The 22,662-nt window shown below is 37.6% G+C and overlaps 1 protein-coding gene across 7 annotated transcripts in view; it reads left to right on the forward strand.

Annotated features, from left to right (window-relative positions):
- The window catches only part of HNMT (histamine N-methyltransferase), a 48,576-nt gene that overhangs the window by 15,438 nt on the left and 10,476 nt on the right, over positions 1-22,662 (forward strand). For all 7 annotated transcript variants that reach the window (XM_015431912.4, XM_074008587.1, XM_065525434.2 and 4 more), the window contains 2 exons: positions 19,816-19,923; positions 20,949-21,079. In XM_015431912.4, the coding sequence (XP_015287398.3) occupies positions 19,816-19,923; positions 20,949-21,079 (239 nt within the window). The remainder of the gene's footprint in view (positions 1-19,815; positions 19,924-20,948; positions 21,080-22,662) is intronic.

Genomic DNA, 22,662 nt, shown 5'->3' on the forward strand with positions numbered 1-22,662 from the left:
TGCTGATCAAGAGAATGGTGGTTATCCTCTGTTTCTTGAGGTATCTGATGTATCTTTTCTGAGTTTTCCATCAAATATCTGTACATTTCAATCTTCAGCACCCTTTGAAGCATTTTCTCTAAGTGTGTGTTTTGTAGAACATTTTTTCCTGCAGTTGCAAAACCCTTAGGCAGTAGATTTCCTGGGCCAAGGGCCAGAAGACACGTGAAAACAAATGGCAACAGCCTTTTGACGAAGAATTTATATTTATAATCTCCTTCTTGAAACTCTATAGTTATTTTAATATTTTATACTCATATTTTCCTACAGACAGACTGCTTCAACACTGAGGTACCAGGGGATTGGAGGGAGAGAGAGAGAGAGAAAGAGAGAAGTAAAGAAAAGAAAGGATCTTGTCAGGAATCTTCTATCTTTCACATTGCAGTTCACAACCAGATTATTCTTGCGCTGGCTGCAAACCCACAGCTGAAATTATCTTTCATCTCCAAGCACGGAGTTACATGAGCAATCGCTCTTCCTAGAAACCATTTTTTTTACTGCCTGATATTCTAGTAGAGGGAACAAAAATGATAATAATCTTAATGCAACATGTAATAGAATTAATTTTTTCCTGCTGATAATATATATTTTGATATGAGAAATGAAGTAGGGATAGGCTGAAATAGAATGGCAGGAGATATGGCCACAGTCTTTAATCCCCTATTTTCTTGACCTGCAGATTTTCTCATCTGGGGAAGCTCCAGGGCTCTCAAGCAGAATTCGTGTTTCATTTTGTGTAGGACCTGTCAGAAAGACAAGCCAGGCATGAGGATACATGATGAGCACTCTTCCAGGTTGCCATTTGGAGCTGCCCGTTTAATAAGGCACATCTTCCTTTCCCTCATTCCTAGTTTCCTTTAGCCTCTTTTAAGTGTCACCTTTTCCTTGAAGCCTACTTGACCACACAGTTGAAAATTGCAAAGCCTTCACACTGCAGCTTCCCTTTTCTTTGTTGCTTTGGTTTTCTCTGTGGGACTTCTCACCATCCATAAAAAATAGGGGTTTTTTTTGCCGGTTTTATTCACTGCTACATCTCCAGTGGTTAGAACCTGACATTTAGTAGGTGCTCAAAAAATTGGTTGAATTAATGTATAATAGCTTCACTTTCTTGAGTAATTACTATATATCATGAACTGTGTGGTAAATTATCTCCATATAATGCCTGTAATATTTACAATGCCTCTAACTCTATAACATAAACCATTTTATATCCATTTTACACATATGCAATTTAAAGGACAGAGAGGCCCACACATTTGCATAGGATAATTCTGGTGAATAAGAAATTTGAGTTGTTTTGTCTTTCTATAGGCTTATTATTATTATTATTATTACTATTTTGAAATGGAGTCTTTCTGGGTCACCCAGGTTGGAGTGGAGTGGCGCGATCTAGGCTCACTGCAACCTCTGTCTCGCAGGCTCAAGTGATTCTCGTGCCTCAGTCACCTGAGTAGTTGAGATTACAGGCTCACGCCACCACGCCCAGATAATTTTTGTATTTTTAGTAGAGAGTTCACCATGTTGGCCAGGCTGGTCATGAACTCCTGGCCTCAAGTGATCCACCAGCCTAGGCCTCCCTCCCAAAGTGCTGGGATTACAGGCAGGAGCCACTGCACCCAGCCTTAATTTTTTCTTTTCACAATTTTTTTTCCATTTTAAATTAAATGTCTTTGGATTTTAAAAAATGCAGCATTTCTCTTCTATCTTATTAAATGTATCCTTGAACTTCAGGGAGTGGAGAATAGTTGTCTGGAAAATGAGACACTTCCTTTTCTTTGTTTTTGAACTTACAAGTTCCACATTCAGAGATCTCAATTATCCGCCCTTCACTGAATGTAAGTATGATGCATTTAAAATACGGCTTGTGTGAAAGCAGGATATTATAACCACAAAAATATCTGACTTTAAAATTAAGTAAAATACTCAACATAGCCCAGAATGGAGACACGGGAATTAATTCTATGGCTGTGGCAGATTTGAGGGACAGGGTGGTACCAAAAATTGAGATTTACAGGGAAGGAGATTTTTAAGAATTCAGTTTTCATTAACTTCCCAAATAAAAAAGCCAGCATATTCTGTTTGGTAGGAAATTACACAGGAGTGAAAAAAAAAAAAAATCCACAATTCAGCTGATTAGAAAACAAGTTTTCATTAAACTAAAATTTATTAAATTTTTAAGAAATTTATAACCAGCTAGCTTCCAAAAATTTGCTCCTCAATATTGCTTAGTAAAAAGTTTTCTTTCCCTTTATATGCTATAATAACATAAACTGCCTACGTGCTATCTATTTTGGAAGCGGAATCACAGAGGGGCTAAGAGTTACTGAAGGCTTATTATTTTCCAGACACTTTGCTAGTCACTTGACATATGTGATCGCATTTTATTCTCATGGAGACTCTGTGGGGACTTCCTTTAAAAATGAAAGGGTTGAAGTTCAGATATTTTGAGGCTCAGATGGTTTAAGATGCATTTCATCATGTAATAGATGGTGGAGCCGATCTCCAAGCCCAGGTCGGATTTTTCCTGACGCACATGATTTTTTCCTATTATCCCAAAACCTCATCCATAAATATCATGCAGAACCTATGTAGTTGCTCATGATTATTATAGAGAAAGTTCTAGAGCCTAAAGTAGTCTAAAGTAAGTCACCCAAAACCAGGAAGAGAGCTAACAGTAGAATACACAGACTTGCCCAAGGGGTATATCCTCCATATCCTCCACAAAGTATTTCCTGCTCTTCTCCTTGGACTCAGCCTCCCTTGTCCTCACTACAGTCACTAACTCTGGCTTTGTATTTTCACTCTTTGCCCTGAAGAATTCCGTTATACCATTGTTATAATTTATTGCACTTAATGTGTTTTATGTTTCCCATTACCAATTTGTACATTTTTATTCTCCTATTGTATATTTTTATACAATATACATATAGTGTATACAATATACATATACAATATGTATTGTAGGGAACAAAAAAATTTCCCCCTCAACCCTCATGAATTCTTAGTTGGGATGGATCCCTATAACAAAAGATAGATTAATAAGACGGAAACAAACATGTTTATTAACGTTCAGTGCTCATCATATGGGATAAACCCCATGGAAGTGTAACTCGAAGTGGTGGTTTGGAACTCTGGCTTGTAGAGCACCTTCAAGAAAAAATAAATTTGTGGGGAAATGACAGGACAAAGGAAAATTATTTTAGGCTTCCAAGGCTGGGAAACTGTGGGAAGGTAAATATATGAGTGGAAAATATGAGTAAGTTTGTTTGCGGATTCCTCTGGTGCTGTCTCTGGGCTGGTAAGAGTTTAGAGTTGTCTCCAGTAAAGGAGAATTTATATCCTGCCCTTAGGCAGAAAAGCAGGAGGATAGGGAAAATTTTCCCTCCATTTGCTGCTTCTTCATTGCCTTTAGCTCAAAAATAATTTTCTTGTCAAAGAGGCAGATGTCGAGGTCACCTATTCTGGTTTCCCTCAATAGATTACTCTTTCTTGCATTGTCACTAAGTACTATACCCTGAAGATTACCTGTATTGCTAAGTATTGATCTGATCTATGCATTCTGACTGTTACAGAATATTGAATGTTGTGCATCCACCACAATTTTTCTGCCTTATAACTTTCCATCTAACCCCCTTCTATCCCAAGCAATGCTGTAGTAAACGTGGTTCGATATCTCCTTATCCACCTATGTGAGAATTTCTTTGGCTTATGCATTTTTATTACATTCTCAATTCAGAACTCCTGGGTCATAGGTTATGCATATATTTAATTTGAATAAGTATTACCAAATTAGTCCCCATCGTGGCTGCTCCAGTCTATATTCTCAGTGGCCTCGATGAAATTTCTCTATCTGAATATCCCTGTCATTACTTAGCATTCTTTAGCTTTCCGATGTTTCACAAGTCCAACGAGCATCAGATGATATTGTATTGCCATTTTAATTTTCATCTCTGATTATTAGTGAGTTTGAGCAATGTCAATGTGCCTATTAACTTTTAAAGAAATTATCTCTGTAAGCCCAACAGTGGGCATTTCCTGGCATATAATGGATCCTTAGTGTATGATTGAAAGAAAGACAGTATAGCACACAAAATTCCCAAATTAGTCTCAGGCTTTGATTTTTGGTTCTTGTTGGTTATCTCAAAATCTGAACAATAAGTAAATATTGGAATTAAATTTTTGAGGTAATTAACTATATTAATCAGTTGTCCTGATTTTACAATAGAAGACTGTCGATAAGTTTGGCATAGAGAAATTAAACTTAAAAAATTTATAAAAATAGCATTTTTTAAAAGTTACCATATGATGTAAGGAGTGACTGTGAGTTATATTTTCCCATTTTGTAGATGAGCAAATGAGTTCAGGAGAGATTTAAATACCCTATGAAAAGCATGCAGAATTCTGGTAGCACTATAAGGATAAAGAAAAAAGATTGGGCCATTTAGCTAGGGCTGGCATGAGTTAATAATAATCATTATGTGATTAATAAAACGATATAACACCAATCATGTCATGAAGTTCTATTCTCTGCCTTTGAATAGTAGTAAACTAGGATTATAATTTTATAATGACAGACCAGTTTAAGACAGAAGAGACATGACACATAAGACTCTCAACTTCTCACTATCTGCCTAAAATGTGCATGGACAAAATTGGTGTGTGCTAAAGGCAGTGCCACAGGAACCGAAACTAAAAGAATAAAAAGAATTAAGAATGTATAAAACCGCTCTAACTCTATCCCTTGACTGCCTTGGGATCTCAAATAGCAGAAATGCATGTCCATCAAAATGTAAGTGGAAGTGTATGTTCAATTTGAAGCCGTGTCCTAAGAGTAGGATTTCACATAATGTGCTAGCTAAAGAGTAGAGGATTGGTAGAGCTTTTGTTAGGGATTTCCTTCCAGCCTATCTTCACATCCTACCCTTTAAACATGCTTTTTTAAATGTCACAGCAGAGCACCTAGAAAACCTATTTTTCCAAGTTATGACTTCTCTCTTTCCTACATACGTTTATTCTTCTAGTCATCCCAATTACTATCTTACTAGTAGCAGTCTGTGAGTCTGTCTGTGCATTCATGCATCCATCTAATCAGCTGTCTACCTACTTATCCATCTATTTTAAGCAATAAAAATTTCATTTTGTAGCCTCTTTTACTAGTGCACTTACCCAGAACAGAAAGTCTTCCACTCAGAAGACCAGTTCTTGGAGTCACCAGATAAAGTTCATATATGATATAAGGTATAGTCACATCATCAGTATACTAACGTTTACTATAATACAGCCATGCCTTTTAAAATCAAATACATGTGATTTTATAAAACCAAATGTAAGCCTCCAGGATGTGAGAGAACAACTCTCATTGCAACGTATCCTTGAACCCAGGAGGTGGAGCTTGCAGTGAGCCAAGATCACGCCACTCTACTCCAGCCTGGGTGAGAGAGCGAGACTCCATCTCAAAAAAAAAAAAAAAAAAAAAAATTAATTAAAATAAAATAAAATTGTTTAATTAGATACTTAGTGGTAAATGTGGTACTAGTGTTAGTGGTAAATATGGTAATTAGTGTAGAGAGGTTAAATGATTACAGTAAGCTAAAGGCCAAATTGTTGCTAATGTGAGTTGTTTCATATATGTTGATAAATGCCTTGGGATAGTCATTTGCATGTAAAATAATAACAGAATAAATTTAGACCTGTAGTAATTAGTCAGGGTTCTCTGGAGAAGCAGAACCAACAAGATTATATATATATATATATCCTATATATAGTATATATTTATAAAATATATTATATATAATATATATACATAGATATATATACACACACATATATACACACACACATATATATACACACACACATATACACACACACACACACACACACCCACCCCTTAATATGTAAAATAAGGAATTAGCTCATGTGATGATGAAGGCTGACAAGTCCCAAGATCTGCAATCATTAGGCTGGAGACCCAGGAGAGCCCATGGTGTAAGTTCTAGTCTCAAAGCCAGCAGGCCTGAAGGCTTGAGACTCAACAAGGGTGGATATTTCAGTCTGAGTTTGAAGGCCAGAAATGACCAGTTCCAGCTCAAGCTGTTCTCTTCTGCTCTTGGATTGATTGCATGAGGAAAGGCAGTCTGCTTTACTCAGTCTACCAATTCAAACATTAATCTCATCCAAAAACACCCTCACGGACACATCCAGAATCATGTTTAACCAAATATCTGAGCACCCCATGGCCCAGCAGAGATGACACATAAAAGTAAGCATCACAGAAAGGTTTTCTAACTGGGAGATGAACACTTCGAGAATAATTAATTTGAATAAATTTTTATAGAAACATTTCAAATTATAAACAAAAAAGAATTAAAAATAACCTACAATTCTGTCACCATTAGATAACTCTTGATTTTAATTTGGTGCATATCTTTCTAAACATTGCTTATTGAAATTAAGTGCTCTGTATCCCATTGATTTATGCTGATACATATTTGGATTTGCCCAACTTTGCTAAAATTACACACATGGGATCAACTGAGAAAATCAGTTGCATCATCATCACAAGCACAGACTGAAAAATCATTAATTTGCCTTGCTATTCACAAAAGGGGAGAAAAGAAAAAAAGAAAGAAAATACTATGCTATGTTTGAATAGAGTTTGTTTAATCATCAAAATTATTTCTTTATTTGTCACAGAAAATTCTGTAGACTTTGTTTCTTTAGGGAGAAACATTTAATGTCACTTCTTAATAGGGCTTTTGTTAACCCGAACAGCTGTTGGTGTGTTTGTATCTAAAGGCCTTAGGAGGTCAAAACTAAGTAGTCCTCAATCATCAGAGTTATGACCAAGCAATGACCATGAGAGGTCACATGTCGGAAGAGACTGACTATAAACTGAGCATGTATTGCCCTACTCTCCTTAAATGCCATTTTCTGGATCTCAAGTTTAAGATTCCTAGAAAGTTTTGCAATGTACAATAAAAGTAGATTGTTGCCTTCCACATTTTTTTCACTTACCCCTGAATGTGTTGAGAATTTCTGAATTATTTGACTCAAGTCTAGTTTACTTTCTGCCATTATTTTGAAACATTAGTTTGGCTTGTGTTCTCTCTGAAAGCATTTGTAGAGCACTTCATACCTGATACTGGAACATATTCATAACCTTGTGGGTCCTGCTCTGAAGGATTCAGTTAGAAAGGACAAATGGCCACTGTTTTTTGTTTTTTTTGGTTTTTGTTTTTTTGTTTTTACTTTGAATCTCTTATTCTGATGGCTCATGGTTCTATAGGGTATAATAACCTCTCATATGCGTGCAGTGATTAATGATCAAACCAGCTCAGTTATTCAATCCAGCATTTAAGTATCCTTAGTTATTTTTAACAAACTTATTGAAACCAAGCCTTTGCTAGTATATCATATAAATGAAGAAAAGCAGTAATTTGGATCAGTAAAGACAAGTGTGTTTTATCTGTGTTGCCAGCTCCAGCCAATTGATGGGTAGTGTCTGGAGGATTCTCATGCTGCTTCTGGGCTCTGTGGGAAAGACCACTAAGATTATCAGCTATGAGTGGTAGAGTTTTAGATGTGTAGGAGTTAGCCAGTTGAAGTGAATAAGTGAGGGAGAACTTTTTAGGCAGAGGAGAAAGCATGGGAGAGGATGGTACATAAAGGAAAGAGGGTAGAATGCAAGCAATTCAGGGCTTCTGGAGCCACAAATTTCAGAATATAAAACTGTGAAAGATGAGAATAAGGGCCAGGCAGATAGTCTATGTTTAGTGGAGCAGCTTGACCTTCATGCATTTTATAGTCACTAGAAGATTTTAAGCAGGGAAGTGATGGGTTTGCTTAGCAGTGTTTAAAATGGTTGTCATGGTAAGGGCTTTGAGGAATACAAGACCAGAGGTAGGCTGACCTTTTAGAATATTATTGCAGTCCAAAGATGAATAATCTTGGCCTGCATAAGGGCATTGCCAGTAGGGACAGAAGAGACAAAGTAAACTTCTTGATGGCCAGGAAAGGAAGATAAAGGAAGAAGAAACTTTGAGTGATGATGGATAGCAAACAGCATGGGTGAATGTTTCAAGAAAAGATAATACTTAAAACTAAATGAACTAAATGTTAAATGGTTAAACAAGACTATAATATGACAGATCTGAACTATTGACCCCCCCCCCTTTCCTTTTTATAGGCAAGAGGATTATATAAATCTTTTGGTTGGCGAGGCATGATTACTCACGCCTGTAATCCCAGCACTTTGGGACGCCAACGTAGGCAGATCACCAGAGGTCAAGAGTTCGAGACCAGCCTGGCATTATGGTGAAACCCCGTCTCTACTAAAAATATGAAAATTAGCCTGGCATGGTGGTATGTGTCTGTAATCCCAGCTACTTGGGAGGCTGAGGCAGGAGAATCACTTAAACCTGGGAGGCAGAGGTTGTAGTGAGATGAGATCGCACCACTGCACTCTAGTCTGGGCAACAGGGCAAGGCTGTCTCAAAAAAATAAAAATAAATATTTTTGTCCTTGTTGTTTTATTTTAAAGAAAGGTTTTTTAAAGAGAAGTTTAGGGTTTGCAGATAAATTGACAGCAAGGTACAGAGATTTCCCATACAACTCCTGCTCTCAAGCATGGATAGTCTCCCCATTATATATATATTCCCTCCCAGAATTACAGTCTGCTACAATTGATAAACATTCATTGACACATAATTACTAGAAGCTCATAGTTTACTTTAGGGTTTACTTTTGGTGTTGTATTCCATGAGTTTAAACAAATGTATAATGGCATGTATCCACCATTATAGTATTATACAGAGTAGTTTTACTGCCCCCAAAATCATCTATGCTCCATCCCTTCACCTCCACCCCTCACCCCCTGGCAACCACTGATCTTTTCACTGTTTCCATAATGTTGTCTTTTCACAGTGTCATCTAGTTGAAATCATACAGCATGTAAGCTTTTCAGATTGGCTCCCTCCAGTTAATAATATGCATTTAAGTTTCTTCCATGTCTTTTCATGGCTTAGTAACTCATTTCTTTCTTGTGCTGAATGATGTTCTATTTTCTGCATGTACCACTGATTTTTTGTTTGTTTGTTCTTTTACTTATCAGTTTATATGCTGAACGACACATCTTGGTTACTTCCAAGCTTTGGCAATTATGAATAAAGCTAATAAACATCTATGTGCAGATTTTTGTGTGACTATAAGTTTTCAACTCCTTTGGGTAGAAACCAAAGAGCTTGATTACTGAATCCTATGGTAAGATTATGTTTAGTTTTTTAAGAAACTGCCAAATTGTATTCCAAAGTGGCCCCAGATTTACCTTTCCCACCAGCAGCGAATGAGGGTTCCTGTTGCTCCACATCTTCCCCAGCATTTGTTGTCATTAGTGCTCTGGATTTTGGCCCTTCCAGGTGTGTAATGGTATTTCGTTAATGTTTTAATTTGCATTTCATTGATGTCATATGATACGAAATATCTTTTTATATATTTATTTGTCATTTATATATCTTCTTTGGTGAGGTGTTTAGGTCTTTGACCCAATTGTTAATTGTGCTGGTTGTTTTCTTATTGTTGAGATTTAAGAGTTCTTTGTATACTTTGGATAATAGTCCTTTTTCAGTTGTGCTCTTTTCAATTATTTTCTTTCATGGTTGTCATCTCGTTCTCTTGACATTTTCTTTTGTAGAGCAGAAGTTTTTAATTTTAATAAAGTTCAGCTTATTAATTACTTATTTCGTAGATGATGCCTTTGGTTTCTATCTAAAAAGTCATCGCCATACCCAAGGTCATCTAGGTTTTCCTGTATGTTATATTTTAGGAATTTTACAGTTTTATGTTTTACACATAGTTCTATGATTCATTTTGAGTTAATTTTTGTGAAGGACTTAAGGTCTGTTGTCTAGATTCATTTTTTTGCAGGTGGGTATCCAGTTGTTGCAGCACCATTTGTTGAAAAGACTATCTTTGCTCCATTGTATTGCCTTTGCTCCTTTGTCAAAGATTAGTTGACTATATTTATGTGGGTCTATTTCTGGTCCCTCTATTCTGTTCCACTGATCTATTTGTCTATTCTTTTGCCAATACCAGGCTGTTTTGATTAATATGGCTTTATGGTAAGTCTTGAAGTCAGGTAGTGTCAATTCTCCAACTTTGTTCTTCTCTTTCAATATTATGTTGGAGATTATGGGTATAAATTAGTTTTTAAAAATATATGTCTCCTATTTCTGAGGGATACTGAAAAGCAAATCATATAGAATACAATGTCAAGGAATATTTTATTTTATGATTTTATATCTTATGGATATGTATATATACACACATGTATTTATATGTACATACATATGTATATATTCTGAGGGAAAAACTCAAACTTTTTCCTCTGCTCTCTCACCACAACAATCAACACTGAAGACTTCTGTGACCAAATGCATGAAGTTTTTTTCTCCCAACACCAAGCAGCAGATACCATTAGGTGTCTTCCAATTCAATTCAATTCTGATGCCGTCTTCCTGAAAATAATGTCAGATCCCACAGGTTGAGGGCTCAGTTCCACAAAGACTGTCCCCTTTTCAGACACCAGTTGCAAGTTTGGGCCTCCAGAACTTCTGAGCAGCCAGCTTCAAGTTGAGGTTTCCACAACTCCTCTTTGGGTTTGATTAGTTTACTAAAGTGGCTCACAGGACTCAGGGAAACTGGCTTACATTTGCTTGTTTATTATACAGGATGTTACAAAGGCTACAGATGAAGAGATGCATAGGGTAAGGTATGAGAGAAGGTACACAGAGCTTTCATGCTCTACCTGGATATGCCACCCTTCAGGAGCCTACACATGTTCATTATCTGGAAGCTCTTCAAATCCTGTTCTCTTGGGCCTTTTATGAAAACTTCATTGGAGAGGCATGACTGAAGCATGGACAACCGTGTAGTAATGTGATTGGACAAAAAGGTTGTAATCTAATGCTGATAGACTGAGTGGGGAAACCTAGTGAGGCCTATATGTTCAGATTCTTCTTGGCCTCTCTGTGCAGCATTAATTCCTCTAGAATATGGGACAGGACCTCCTCTGAAATGAGGTTTTATGACCCTCAATCAGAAAGGTGGAAAAATGTTTTAGTCCTGTCTTGTGTAGGTGAAAGGTTTTCTAAGATCTGCTCCTGATGCCAAAAGCACCATAACATTATAATAAAAGACTATTAGTAAGGGCTATGGGAATCATAAGCCAGGAGCCATAGATAAAAACTAATATATATAGATATAAACAATATCACACATATTGATATATGCATTTCTATAAAGACACATATATGTATGTAAATAGAAGTAGATATTTATATAGCTAGCTATAGATATAGATGATTGTATTATTTCTTGCATATATATCACAGTAAGAAATACTAATACCTATTATAAAAATAACATAGGGCGGGGCCAAGATGGCCAACTAGAAACAGCAGCGTTTGGAGGCTCTCATCGAAAAAAACCGTAATAAGCTTGTGAATACTTCACCAGCAACCAAGGCATCCAGATTTTCTCATCAGAACTGACTAGGAGGCTGGCGTGAACCACGAAGAGAAAGAAGAACGGTGTGGTGTGGCGGCCCACACAAGAGCCCCATGGGATGGGGGAGTCCCCTCCCACCAGCCAAGCGAGGCATTGGGTGAGCGTGCTTTTTCCACAGAACTGTGCAACCCACAGATTGGAAGATCCCACTCGTGAACCCACACCACCAGGGACTAGCGTCCCAACCCAAGAATGCACAGACTCTTAGTCTCTCAGTTGGAAGGAATCTGTTTAAGCCTACCGAACTCCTGGGGGGAGGGGTGACCAGCACTGGCTGTGGCTGCCTGCTGTCAAAGCTATTTGAGCTCCCTGGGGGAGGAGCAGCAGACAGCACTGGAATTCGCATCTGCCTGACACAAAGCTCCCTGGGCAGCGGAAGGGCGGCATCCATCTCTATAGCCCCACGCTTTGCTTTTCCCCTGCTGGAGAAAGGGAGGCTGGACAGCTTGGTCCCAAGACTTGTCCGTCCCAGTCCAACACACTGGCTGTGGCAGTCTGTGGCCAGAGTGCCTCTTCAGGCCTGACCCTGACCCATCCTTCCTCACTGGGTGAGTCTTCACCACCTGAACTCCAGTAACACCAGCCAGAGGCTCAGGGACAGAACCTGGATCTCCCTGGGCCTTAGTTCACTTTGGGGAGGGATGGCTGCAGTCTCTGTGGACCAGCAGACTTAGCCTTTCCTCTTGGTAGTTCTGAGGAATCCAGGCAGCCCAGACAAGTGGGTTCCCCCCAAGTGAGGCACTGTGTTCAACAGGTCCTGTTCCCTATGCCACCCAACTGGGTGAGACTCTTCAATAGAGGTTGTCAGACACCTTATACAGGAGTGTTACTACTGGCATCAGGCTGATGCCCCTCAAGGTCAGAAGTCCCAGAAGAAGAAACAGGCACTCAACTTTGCTGTTCTCTAGCCTCTTTGAGTAACATCTCCAGGGACAAGAGCGAATCAGAAAAATAGGTCCTGAAGTGAACCCCCAGCAAATGGCAGCAGCCCTACAGAAGAGGGACCTAAACATTGAAAGAAAAACAAACAAGCAGAAAGCAACAACAGCAGCATCAACAACAACAACAACAAGTCTCCACAAAAACCCTGTCCAAAGGTTAGCAGCCTCAAAGACCAAAACTAGTCAAACTCAAGAAGTTGAGAAAATATCAATGAAACAATGCTAAAAACCCAAAAAGTCAGACTGTCTTTACTCCTCCAAATGATTTCAATGTTTCTCCATCAAGGTCACAGAACTGGAGGGAGGATCAGATGGACAAATTGACAGAAATAGGTTTCAAAAGATGGGTAATAAAAAACTATACAGATCTAAAGGAGCATGTTCTAACCCAATACAAAGAAGCTAAGAACCTTGATAAAATGTTAGAGGAATTGCTAACTAGAATAACCAGTTTAGAGAGGAGCATAAACAATGTGAGGGAGCTGAAAAACACAGCCCAAGAACTTCCTGAAGCGTACACATATATCAATCACTGAATCAACCAAGTGGAAGAAAGGATGTCAGAGTCTGAAGACCACCTTCCTGGAATAAGGCATGCAGATAAGATTAGAGAAAAAAGAATGAAGAGGAGTGAACAAAGCTTCCAAGAAATATGGGACTTCATAAGAAGACCAAACCTACAATTGATTGGAGTACAAGAAGCAGATGGAGAGAATGGAAACAAGCTGGAAAACACACTTCAGGATATTATCCAGGAGAATTTCCTCAACCTAGCAAGACTGCCAACATGCAAATTCAGGAAATACAGGCAACATCATTAAGATACTCCACAAGAAAATCATAATAAGATACTCCCCAAGACACATAATCATCAGATTGAAGATTAAAATGAAGGAAAATTGTTGAGGGCAGCCAGAGAGAAAGGCCAGGTCACCTACAAAAGGAAACCCCTCAGACTAACAGCAGACCTCTCAGCAGAAACTCTACATGTCAGAAAAGTTTGGGGGCCAATACTCAACATTCTTAAAGAAAAAAAAACTCAACCTAGAACTTCATATCCAGCCAAACTCGCTTCATAAGTGAAGGAGAAATAAAATCCTTTCCAGACAAGCAAATGCTGAGGAATTTTGTTGTCACCAGGCCTGCCCTGCAAGAGCTCCTGAAGGAAGCACTAAATATGGAAAGAAAAAGCCAGTAGCAGCCACTGCAAAAACACATCAAAATATAAAGACCAATGACACTATGAAGAAACTGCAACAACTAGTGTACAAAATAACCAAACAGCAGCATGATGATAGGGTCAAATTCACACATTATGATACTAACCTTAAATGTAAATGAGCTAAATGTCCCAATTAAAAGACACAGACTGGCAAATTGGATAAAGAGTCAAGACCCATCAGTGTGCTGTACTCAGGAGACCCATCTCATATGCAAAGACACACATAGGCTCAAAATAAAGGGATGGAGGAAAATTTACCAAGCAAATGGAAAGCAAAAAATAAGCAGGGGTTGCAATCCTAGTCTCTGACAAAACAGACTTTAAACCAACAAAGATCAAAAAAGACAGGGGCATTACATAATGGTAAAGGGAACAATTCAACAAGAAGAGCTAACTATTCTAAATATATATGCACCCAATACAAGAGCACCCAGATTCATAAAACAAGTTTTTAGAGACCTACAAAGAGAGGTGTACTCCCAGACAATAATAGTGGAAGACTTTAACACCCCACTGTCAGTGGGTGTTATCAGTAGATCAATGAGACAGAAAATTAATAAGGATATTCAGGACCTAAACTCAGCTCTGGATCAAGTGGACCTAGTAGACATCTGCAAAATCAACAGAATATACATTCTTTGCAATGCCACTTGGCACTTATTCTAAAATCGACCACATAATTGGAAATAAAACACTCCTTAGCAAAAGCAAAATAACTGGAATCATAACAGCCTCTCAGACCACAGTGCAATCAAATTAGAACTCAGGATTAAGAAACTCACTCAAAACCACACAATTACATGGAAATTAAACAACCTGCTCCTGAATAACTCCTGGGTAAATAATGAAATTAAAGCAGAAATCAAGAAGTTCTTTGAAACCAACAAGAACAAAGAGACAACGTACCAGAATCTCTGGGACACAACTAAAGCAGTGTTAAGAGGGAAATTTATAGCACTAAATGGCCCTATGAGAAAGCTTGAAGATCTCAAGTTGACACCCTAACATCACAATTAAAAGAGTTACAGAGGCAAGAACAAACTAATCCAAAAGCTGGCAGAAGACTAGAAATAACTAAGATCAGAGAAGAATTAAAGGAGGTAGAGACCCAAAAAAACCTCAAAAAAAAAATCAATGAGTTCAGGAGCTGGTTTTTTGAAAAAATTAACAAAATAGACAGACTGCTAGCTAGACTAATAAAGAAGAAAAGAGAGAAGAATCAAATAGACACAATAAAAAATGGTAAAGGGGATATCCCTACTGACCCCACAGAAATACAAACTACCATCAGAGAATACTATAAACACCTCTACATTATGAACTAGAAACTCTAGAAGAAATGGTTAAATTCCTGGGCACTTCCCCCCTCCCCCATTAAGACTAGACCAAGAAGAAGTGGAATCCCTGAATAGACCAACAACAAGTTCTGAAATTGAGGCAGTAATTAATAGCCTACCAACCAAAGAAAGTCCAGGACCAGATGGATTCACAGCTGAGTCCTACCAGAAATACAAAGAGGAGCTGGTACCATTTCTTCAGATACTATTACAAGCGATTGAAAAGGAGGGATGCCTCCCTAACTCATTTTATGAAGCCAGCATCATCCTGATAACAAAATCAGGAAGAGACACAACAAAAAAAAGGACACTTCAGGCCAGTATCTCTGATCAGTATCGATGGGAAAATCCTCAATAAAATACTGGCAAATGGAATTCAGCAGCACATCAAAAAACTTATCCACCAGGATCAAGTCGGCTTCATCCCTGGGATGCAAGGCTGGTTCAACATACACAAATCAAAAAACATAATCTATCACATAAGCAGAATGAGAGACAAAAACCACATGATTATCTCAATAGATGCAGAAAAGGCCTTTGATAAAATTAAACATCTTTTCTTGTTAAAAACTCTCAATAAACTAGGTATTAATGGAACATATCTCAAAATAATAAAAACTATTTATGATGAATTTACCCAACCAATATCATATTGACTGGGCAAAAGCTGGAAGCATTCTTGTTGAACACTGGTACAAGACAAGGATGTCGTCTCTCACCACTCCTATTTAACATAGTATTGGAAGTTGTTGCCAGGGCAATCAGGCAATAGAAAGAAATAAAAGGTATTCAAATAGGAGGAGAGGAAGTCAAATCGTCTCTGTTTGCAGACAACATGATTGTATATTTAGAAAACCCCATCATCTCGGCCTAAAAACTTCTGAAACTGATAAGCAGCTTCAGCAAAGTCTCAGGATACAAAATCAATGTGCAAAAATCACAAGCATTCCTTTACACCAACAATAGACAAATACAGAGCCAAATCATGAATAAACTCCCAATCACAATTGCTACAAAGAGAATAAAATACCTAGGAATACAGCTAAAAGTGATGTGAAGAACCTCTTCAAGGAGAACTACAAAGCATTGTTCAAGGATGTAAGAGAGGATGCAATCGAATGGAAAAACATTCCATCCTCCTGGATAAGAAGAATCAATTTTATGAAAATGGCCATACTGCCCAAATTGATTTATAGATTCAATGCTATTCCCATCAAAATACCATTGACATTCTTCACAGAATTAGAAAAAGCTATTTTAAGTTTCATATCTAATCAAAGAAGATCACATATAGCCAGGACAATCCTAAGCAAAAGGAACAAAGCTGGAGGCATCATTGTACCTGACTTCAAACTACAAGTCTACAGTAACCAAAACAGCATGGTACTGGTACCAAAACAGACATAGAGACCAATGAAACAGAACAGAGACCTCAGAAATAACACCACACATCTACAACCATCTGATCTTCAACAAACCTGACAAAAACAAGCAACAGGGAAAGGAACTCCTATCCAGTAAATGGTGCTGGGAAAACTGGCTAGCCATATGCAGAAAACTGAAACTGGACCCCTTCCTTACACCTTACACAAAAACCAACTCAAGATAGATTAAAGACTTAAATGTAAAACCTAAAACCATAAAAACCTAGAAGAAAACCTAGGCAATACCATTCAGGACATAGGCATGGACAAAGACTTCATGACAAAAATGCAGAAAGCAATTGCAACAAAAGCCAAAATTTACAAATGGGATATAATTAAACTAAAAAGCTTCTGCACGGCAAAAGAAACTATCATCAGAGTGAACAGGCAACCTACAGAATGGGATAAAATTTCTGCACTCTACCCGTCTGACGAAGGTCTAATATCCAGAATTAACAAGGAACTTAAATGAATTTATAAGAAAAAAAAAAAAAACACCCCATCAAAAAGGGGGCAAAGGATATGAACAGACACTTCTCAAAAGAAGACATTTATGCAGCCAACAAACATATGAACAAGTTAGGACCAAAAAACAAAAGCAGATGGACACTAAAACAACAGGTATAAAATGGAAATGTCCCTGACAAACAAGTATGGTCACCCTACTTATGAGGTCAGAAATAGATTTTATGTTCTAATTGACTCTTAAGGAAATAGTTGCATTATCGCCTCTTCTTAAACTTAATTTATTTTTGCTAGGAATCCAGCACACATGGGCTTACACTCTAGAGGGTGTTATGCAAACCAATGGTTTCCGTATGTCAGTTGTGATTCTAGCATTGTGTCCTCTATCAGTGCCCCAGGAAGAGGGACTGCCTGGCTGTGAACATGTTCCAGATTGTGCTAGATATATTTTGCCAACCAGGCCAACCTGAAATGTCTAGGTCCATCTTTGGAGGAGAGCTCATCAAGTCCTGAGGGAATATAATTGCATTTCAGTTATCTTTTTCAAAATGTCAAATTTGAGATCCTCAAATTTTTCATTTAAAATGTGTAGCTAGGTTAATATGAGGCAAGAATAGAAAATTTTGGTCTCTAGTCTTTTGGGAGCAAACTAGAATCTATTTCCCATTAGCCCACAGCTATTCTTATCAGGCTTTTGTCTTAGTTATCTTTTTTTCCCTTCAAAATGGTCGCTGAACAGAAGAATAAAAGGCTTTTCATGTCTTTTTAGTGTTTGTTATCTTTCTACTTCTTATATGAAGTAGTTAGAAGAACAAATATTGTAGATTTAGACAAATGTGACTTAAACTTCAGGTATATCAATATCCCTTGAATGTCAACATAATCAAATCACCTAATCCAGTTGGGAATATTAATAATATCATGGAACTTGCTGTCAGGATTAATGAGATATTCCAGGTAAAGAGCCTAGCACAGTGTTTGGCAATTAGTAGGCGGCCAATAATAAATGGCAGCCATAGTTATCAATGAAGAAATACACGATTTTAAGTAGGTAGGGCTGGCTGTGAAGAAAATGGTCACATAAGTGACTTCATACTCTATTTCAGCTTCCTTCCCACTCTCCCTCCTTCCCTCCACACACACCATGTATGCCATCTCCTATTGCCAGTATTTGGGACTCTCATATGCTTCTGGACCACTGTCTTTTCCTAGTCTAGCATCTTCTATTCCTGGTTTATCTTCCTCATCTCTTTCCTTCTAGACCTCCCAGTCTTATGACCTCTGCTTTTGCTTCCTGCCATGTGCAACCTTGGAAAGGTTCTGTTAATGTCATTTATGCCAACTGTTAAAGACTAACATCATTTTCCTATGCTAATCTTGCCAGGAGGTATTTCCATTTTAATGAAGGTCAACATCATAACCTAATTGAATAAAAGTGCAAAGCATAAGTTGGAGGTATCAGCAATAGGGAGAGGAGAGATTTTTTCAAGAGATGGACTCAAGATAACAATAAAAATAATGAACAGCTAACATTTATTCGGTGCCAACTTTATTTTGCACTGTGCATTATATGCATTACTTCATTTAACCCTCACAACTAATAAATTAGGTACTATTATTATTTTTATTTTTCTAATTAAAAAAATGAAGCTTGGAGAGGTAAAGCAAATTGCCCAAAGTTGTATATACCGAGTAAGTGAAGAAGACAGGTTTAAAACTCAAATCCATCTGATTATTGTCATCTCTCTTACACTATCCCTTACAGGCTGAATTGTCACCAGGGCAAGTATCTACTGACCCTTATAATCATTCTGTAGAGCCTAGTGCAGTGCCTGAAACATGGTATAATATGAATAATATATGTGAATAATATAATTATTATATTATATTCATATAATAATATGAATAATATAAGTATGAATAAATATCTGCCTTGCTCATAGTCACCTCACCATACCTTTCTGGAATCACCTCTTGCTTGGAGGCCCTGCCTTGCTCCATATTCTAAGAAATCCGGACTGCTGGTAGTTCCAAATACACTCTTCTATTTTCTGTGTGTGTGTCTGTCATCTTGTCCCCTGTATCTGCAATCCCTCACTTCCCCACAGTTTCTGGGCTAACTCCCATTTACCCTGAGAGTGACAGAGTTCACTAGTGATCTTCCCCCATGAAGCACCATCACCCTGGCCTCATCTCTCATCCTCTCCCCACATGTTCTCTTCCCCTTTCCTACCTTGATTCAACTGAGCCAGGGCTATTTCTGTGTCTGCGTTACAGATAATAGTGTTTATGAGGGCAGATATCTGACATGTTTTTCTTCTTTATTTTACCTGACTTATTTGTACCCTGTTTTAATCTGACTTTTTTTTCTTGTACTCTTCTGGCCTAGCCTACTCTACCAATTCTGAGGTGCATTTTTTTTCATATTTTAATACCTCTGATATTGTTATGCTGTCCAGCTGATAAAATCTTAAAATTATAATTGACAGTGGCTTTTTTCTAACTTGGTGAAACAAAAATAAGGGTTAATTTCCTTCTACAATCAACAGCATCTTTGATTTGATGAAATATAGTGATAGATGTTAAAGATCATATGAACGAATGAATGGCACTCACAGCCCTCCTTGAGTCACATTACTATGCCTACTTAGAACCTAACTGTTCAGCATCACAGGCCTCATGGCAGGGCAGCAGTTGAACATTATTCTTTATTTATGCTAGGCTTTCCTAGTAAAGGTAGGGCAAATAATAAATCAGCTAAAATTGTTTTTAATCATTTCTTGCTGGAATGATGTGACCTGTCCCATATGTTTATCTTCCAGGTGAAATTGATCTTCAAATTGTCTCCAAAGTTCAGGCTCAATACCCAGGAGTTTGTATCAACAATGAAGTTGTTGAGCCAAGTGCTGAACAAATTGCCAAATACAAAGGTACCTGTAACTCCTGGTCCTCTACCCCAGATCCTATCCCAAAAGACTTAACTCAAATTGTTCCCTTGAATGATTAATAATATAGTTACTGTGGTATGCTTTTCATAAGCTTAGTGGGAGAAGAACTGAATTAGTTCTTGGCAGGCATGACTAAACATCTCAAAATGTGAACAGTGAATAATAAACTCCCTTTTCTATTGATGCTTAATCCATTCCCCAGTTGTCGTCAATGATTACCTTTTGATGTTTATGCTTAGATAGAGATTCATTCATTGATCCAGAATTATTTAAACCAACCTTAAAGAGCTTATGTTTAGTGGGTTACAGTAAAAGTTCACAAACTTTTCCTGGCAAAGACCAAATAGGAAATATTTTAGACTCAGAAGGTCAGCCCAGTCTCTGTCACAACTAATCAACTTGCCATGTGCCACAAAGGCAGCCAAAAAAAGGTAAACTAATGAGCATGGCTGTGTTTGAATAAAACTTTATTTGTAAACACTAAAATTTGAATTTCATATCATTTTCACATATGAAATAGCATCTTTCTTTTGTTTTTTTAAATCATTCAAAAATATAATGACGTGAAACATGAATGGCAGTGACACAAAATCAGGAAGTAGAACAATTTTTAGCTTGCACTTCATACAAAAATAAGTAGCAGGCTAGATATAGTCCCTGGACAGTGGTTTGCCTACTCCTGAATTATACAAACATATCATCTGTTTCCAATTCACTTTCCATTGATAAAATTCACCGGTTGATTCTTCATTAATACTAAGACAATATAACCTATATCTGCCCAGGGTTCTTGTAATTATTTCTTACTGACTCTTTCTTTCACCTCTAATTTCGTTAAATACTAGAAAAAAAGCAGTATGAACTCTCTGGTCTCCCAGACATAAGAAAGAAAAATGTTCTTTCTATCTGTTTGTATATAACATTGATTGCATTAAAATTCTAAATGGAAATGGGTTCCACATTTGCAATTAAAGTTGATGGTGTGTCACCTCTTCTCTGTATTTTAGAGCTTGTAGCCAAGACATCAAACCTTGAGAATGTAAAGTTTGCTTGGCATAACGAGACATCATCTGAATATCAAAGAAGAATGTTGGAGAAAAAGGAGGTTCAAAAGTGGGACTTTATTCATATGATTCAGGTAAGAATATGTATTATAAAAAGAAGACTTTTCCGATATATATAATATAATGAATACCTACTATTCTAACTTTTAAAAGGAAAATGAAAATCTTGTGATTTCTAATTTTACAAGTGACCATGATCTGCTGAAATAAAGGATAAAGATGTTTATAATACTAAGATTCTCTTTAACATTCAAAAAACCAGTTTTCTCTAATCAAAATACCTCTACAGTTATCCATTGTTAAAATGTTGGCTTAATTCTTATTTCTTTTTTTGAGATGGGAGTCTCGCTGTGTCACCCAGGCTGGAGTGTGGTGGCATGATCTTAGCTCACTGTAGCCTTAACCTCCTGAGCTTAAGCAATCCTCCCACTCCAACTTCCTGGTTAGTTGAGACCACAGGTGTGCACCACCACACCCAACTAATTTTTTTATTTTTTGTAGAGCTGCGGCCATACTATGTTGCCCAGACTGGTCTTGAAATCCTAGGCTCAAGTGATCTTCCCACCTCAACCTCCAACAGTGTTGGAATTACAGGTGTGAGCCACTGCACCCAGTCTTTAATTTATTTTTATATCATTGAATGTTTATATAGAGATTTGATAATGATAACATCATAACATATTCTCTAGTGACTCTAAAGGTTTGGGTGGACCAATGTCCCAGAGTGTTTCTATAGTGGACATATCGTCGAAGGGGCAGATTAAATGATGCCTCAGTTCGATAAATTTGTACTTCTATCATCCAGATCCAACAAACTGACTCACACATGTTATAGAAAAGGAGTGACTATTGAGTAGATAACATGGGGCTGGATTTCCAGAGATAACTAATATTTCTGAATAGCATAAGGGATGTATGGGTTTTGGATGCTGGTTACCATCGGGAAATGTACATATTTTGGCAATACCACTTGATTAACAACAAAACACTATTTTTCTTCCTGGTCTACAATGATAGTCACCCCAAAAGAATAAACTTACTACAAGTCAAAGGAAGAAATACTCCGATTTCGTCATATACAGGCAATTCTATGTCTCTGCTTCGTTAGCTGATGAAATCTTTTGCCTGTCAGGTAGTACTTATCACTGTCCAGAATGCCAAGATATTTCTCTACCAGATTTGCTTTTGGTCCCACTTCCTCACATAACTGTTTTATAACTCCCCTCTCTCCTTACTACTCCTGCAATCTCTCCCAGATCATTCGTTCTGAACCGATGACCTCACTTCACAATGTATAGAGAAAATAGAAACTACCAGATAGAAACTCATTTTTCACCTGCTAACTTTGCAAACATAACTGCATTTGTGCACCATCTCCTTCTTCCATCTTATTGCAAAAACCTCCTTTTATCAAAAAACACTCCCACTGCTTAACCCTGGATCCCATTCTTTTCTCTGTTATAAATGTTGTGATTTCGGGAATCAACTTCTCTTTCCTATTTCTCTTAAAACTTCCATGTTTGTTCCTTTTTTCTTACAGCAATTCTGTTTCCCTCTGCATCTCTATCCTGTTCTTCTCTCTCCATCTCTGTCTATGCCCCATTTTTCTGTGCAGCATCTCTGCCTCTCTATTACTCACTATAGTCCTCACACTGTC

Source organism: Macaca fascicularis, chromosome 12 (genome assembly GCF_037993035.2).
Source record: "Macaca fascicularis isolate 582-1 chromosome 12, T2T-MFA8v1.1".
Lineage (NCBI taxonomy): Eukaryota > Metazoa > Chordata > Mammalia > Primates > Cercopithecidae > Macaca > Macaca fascicularis.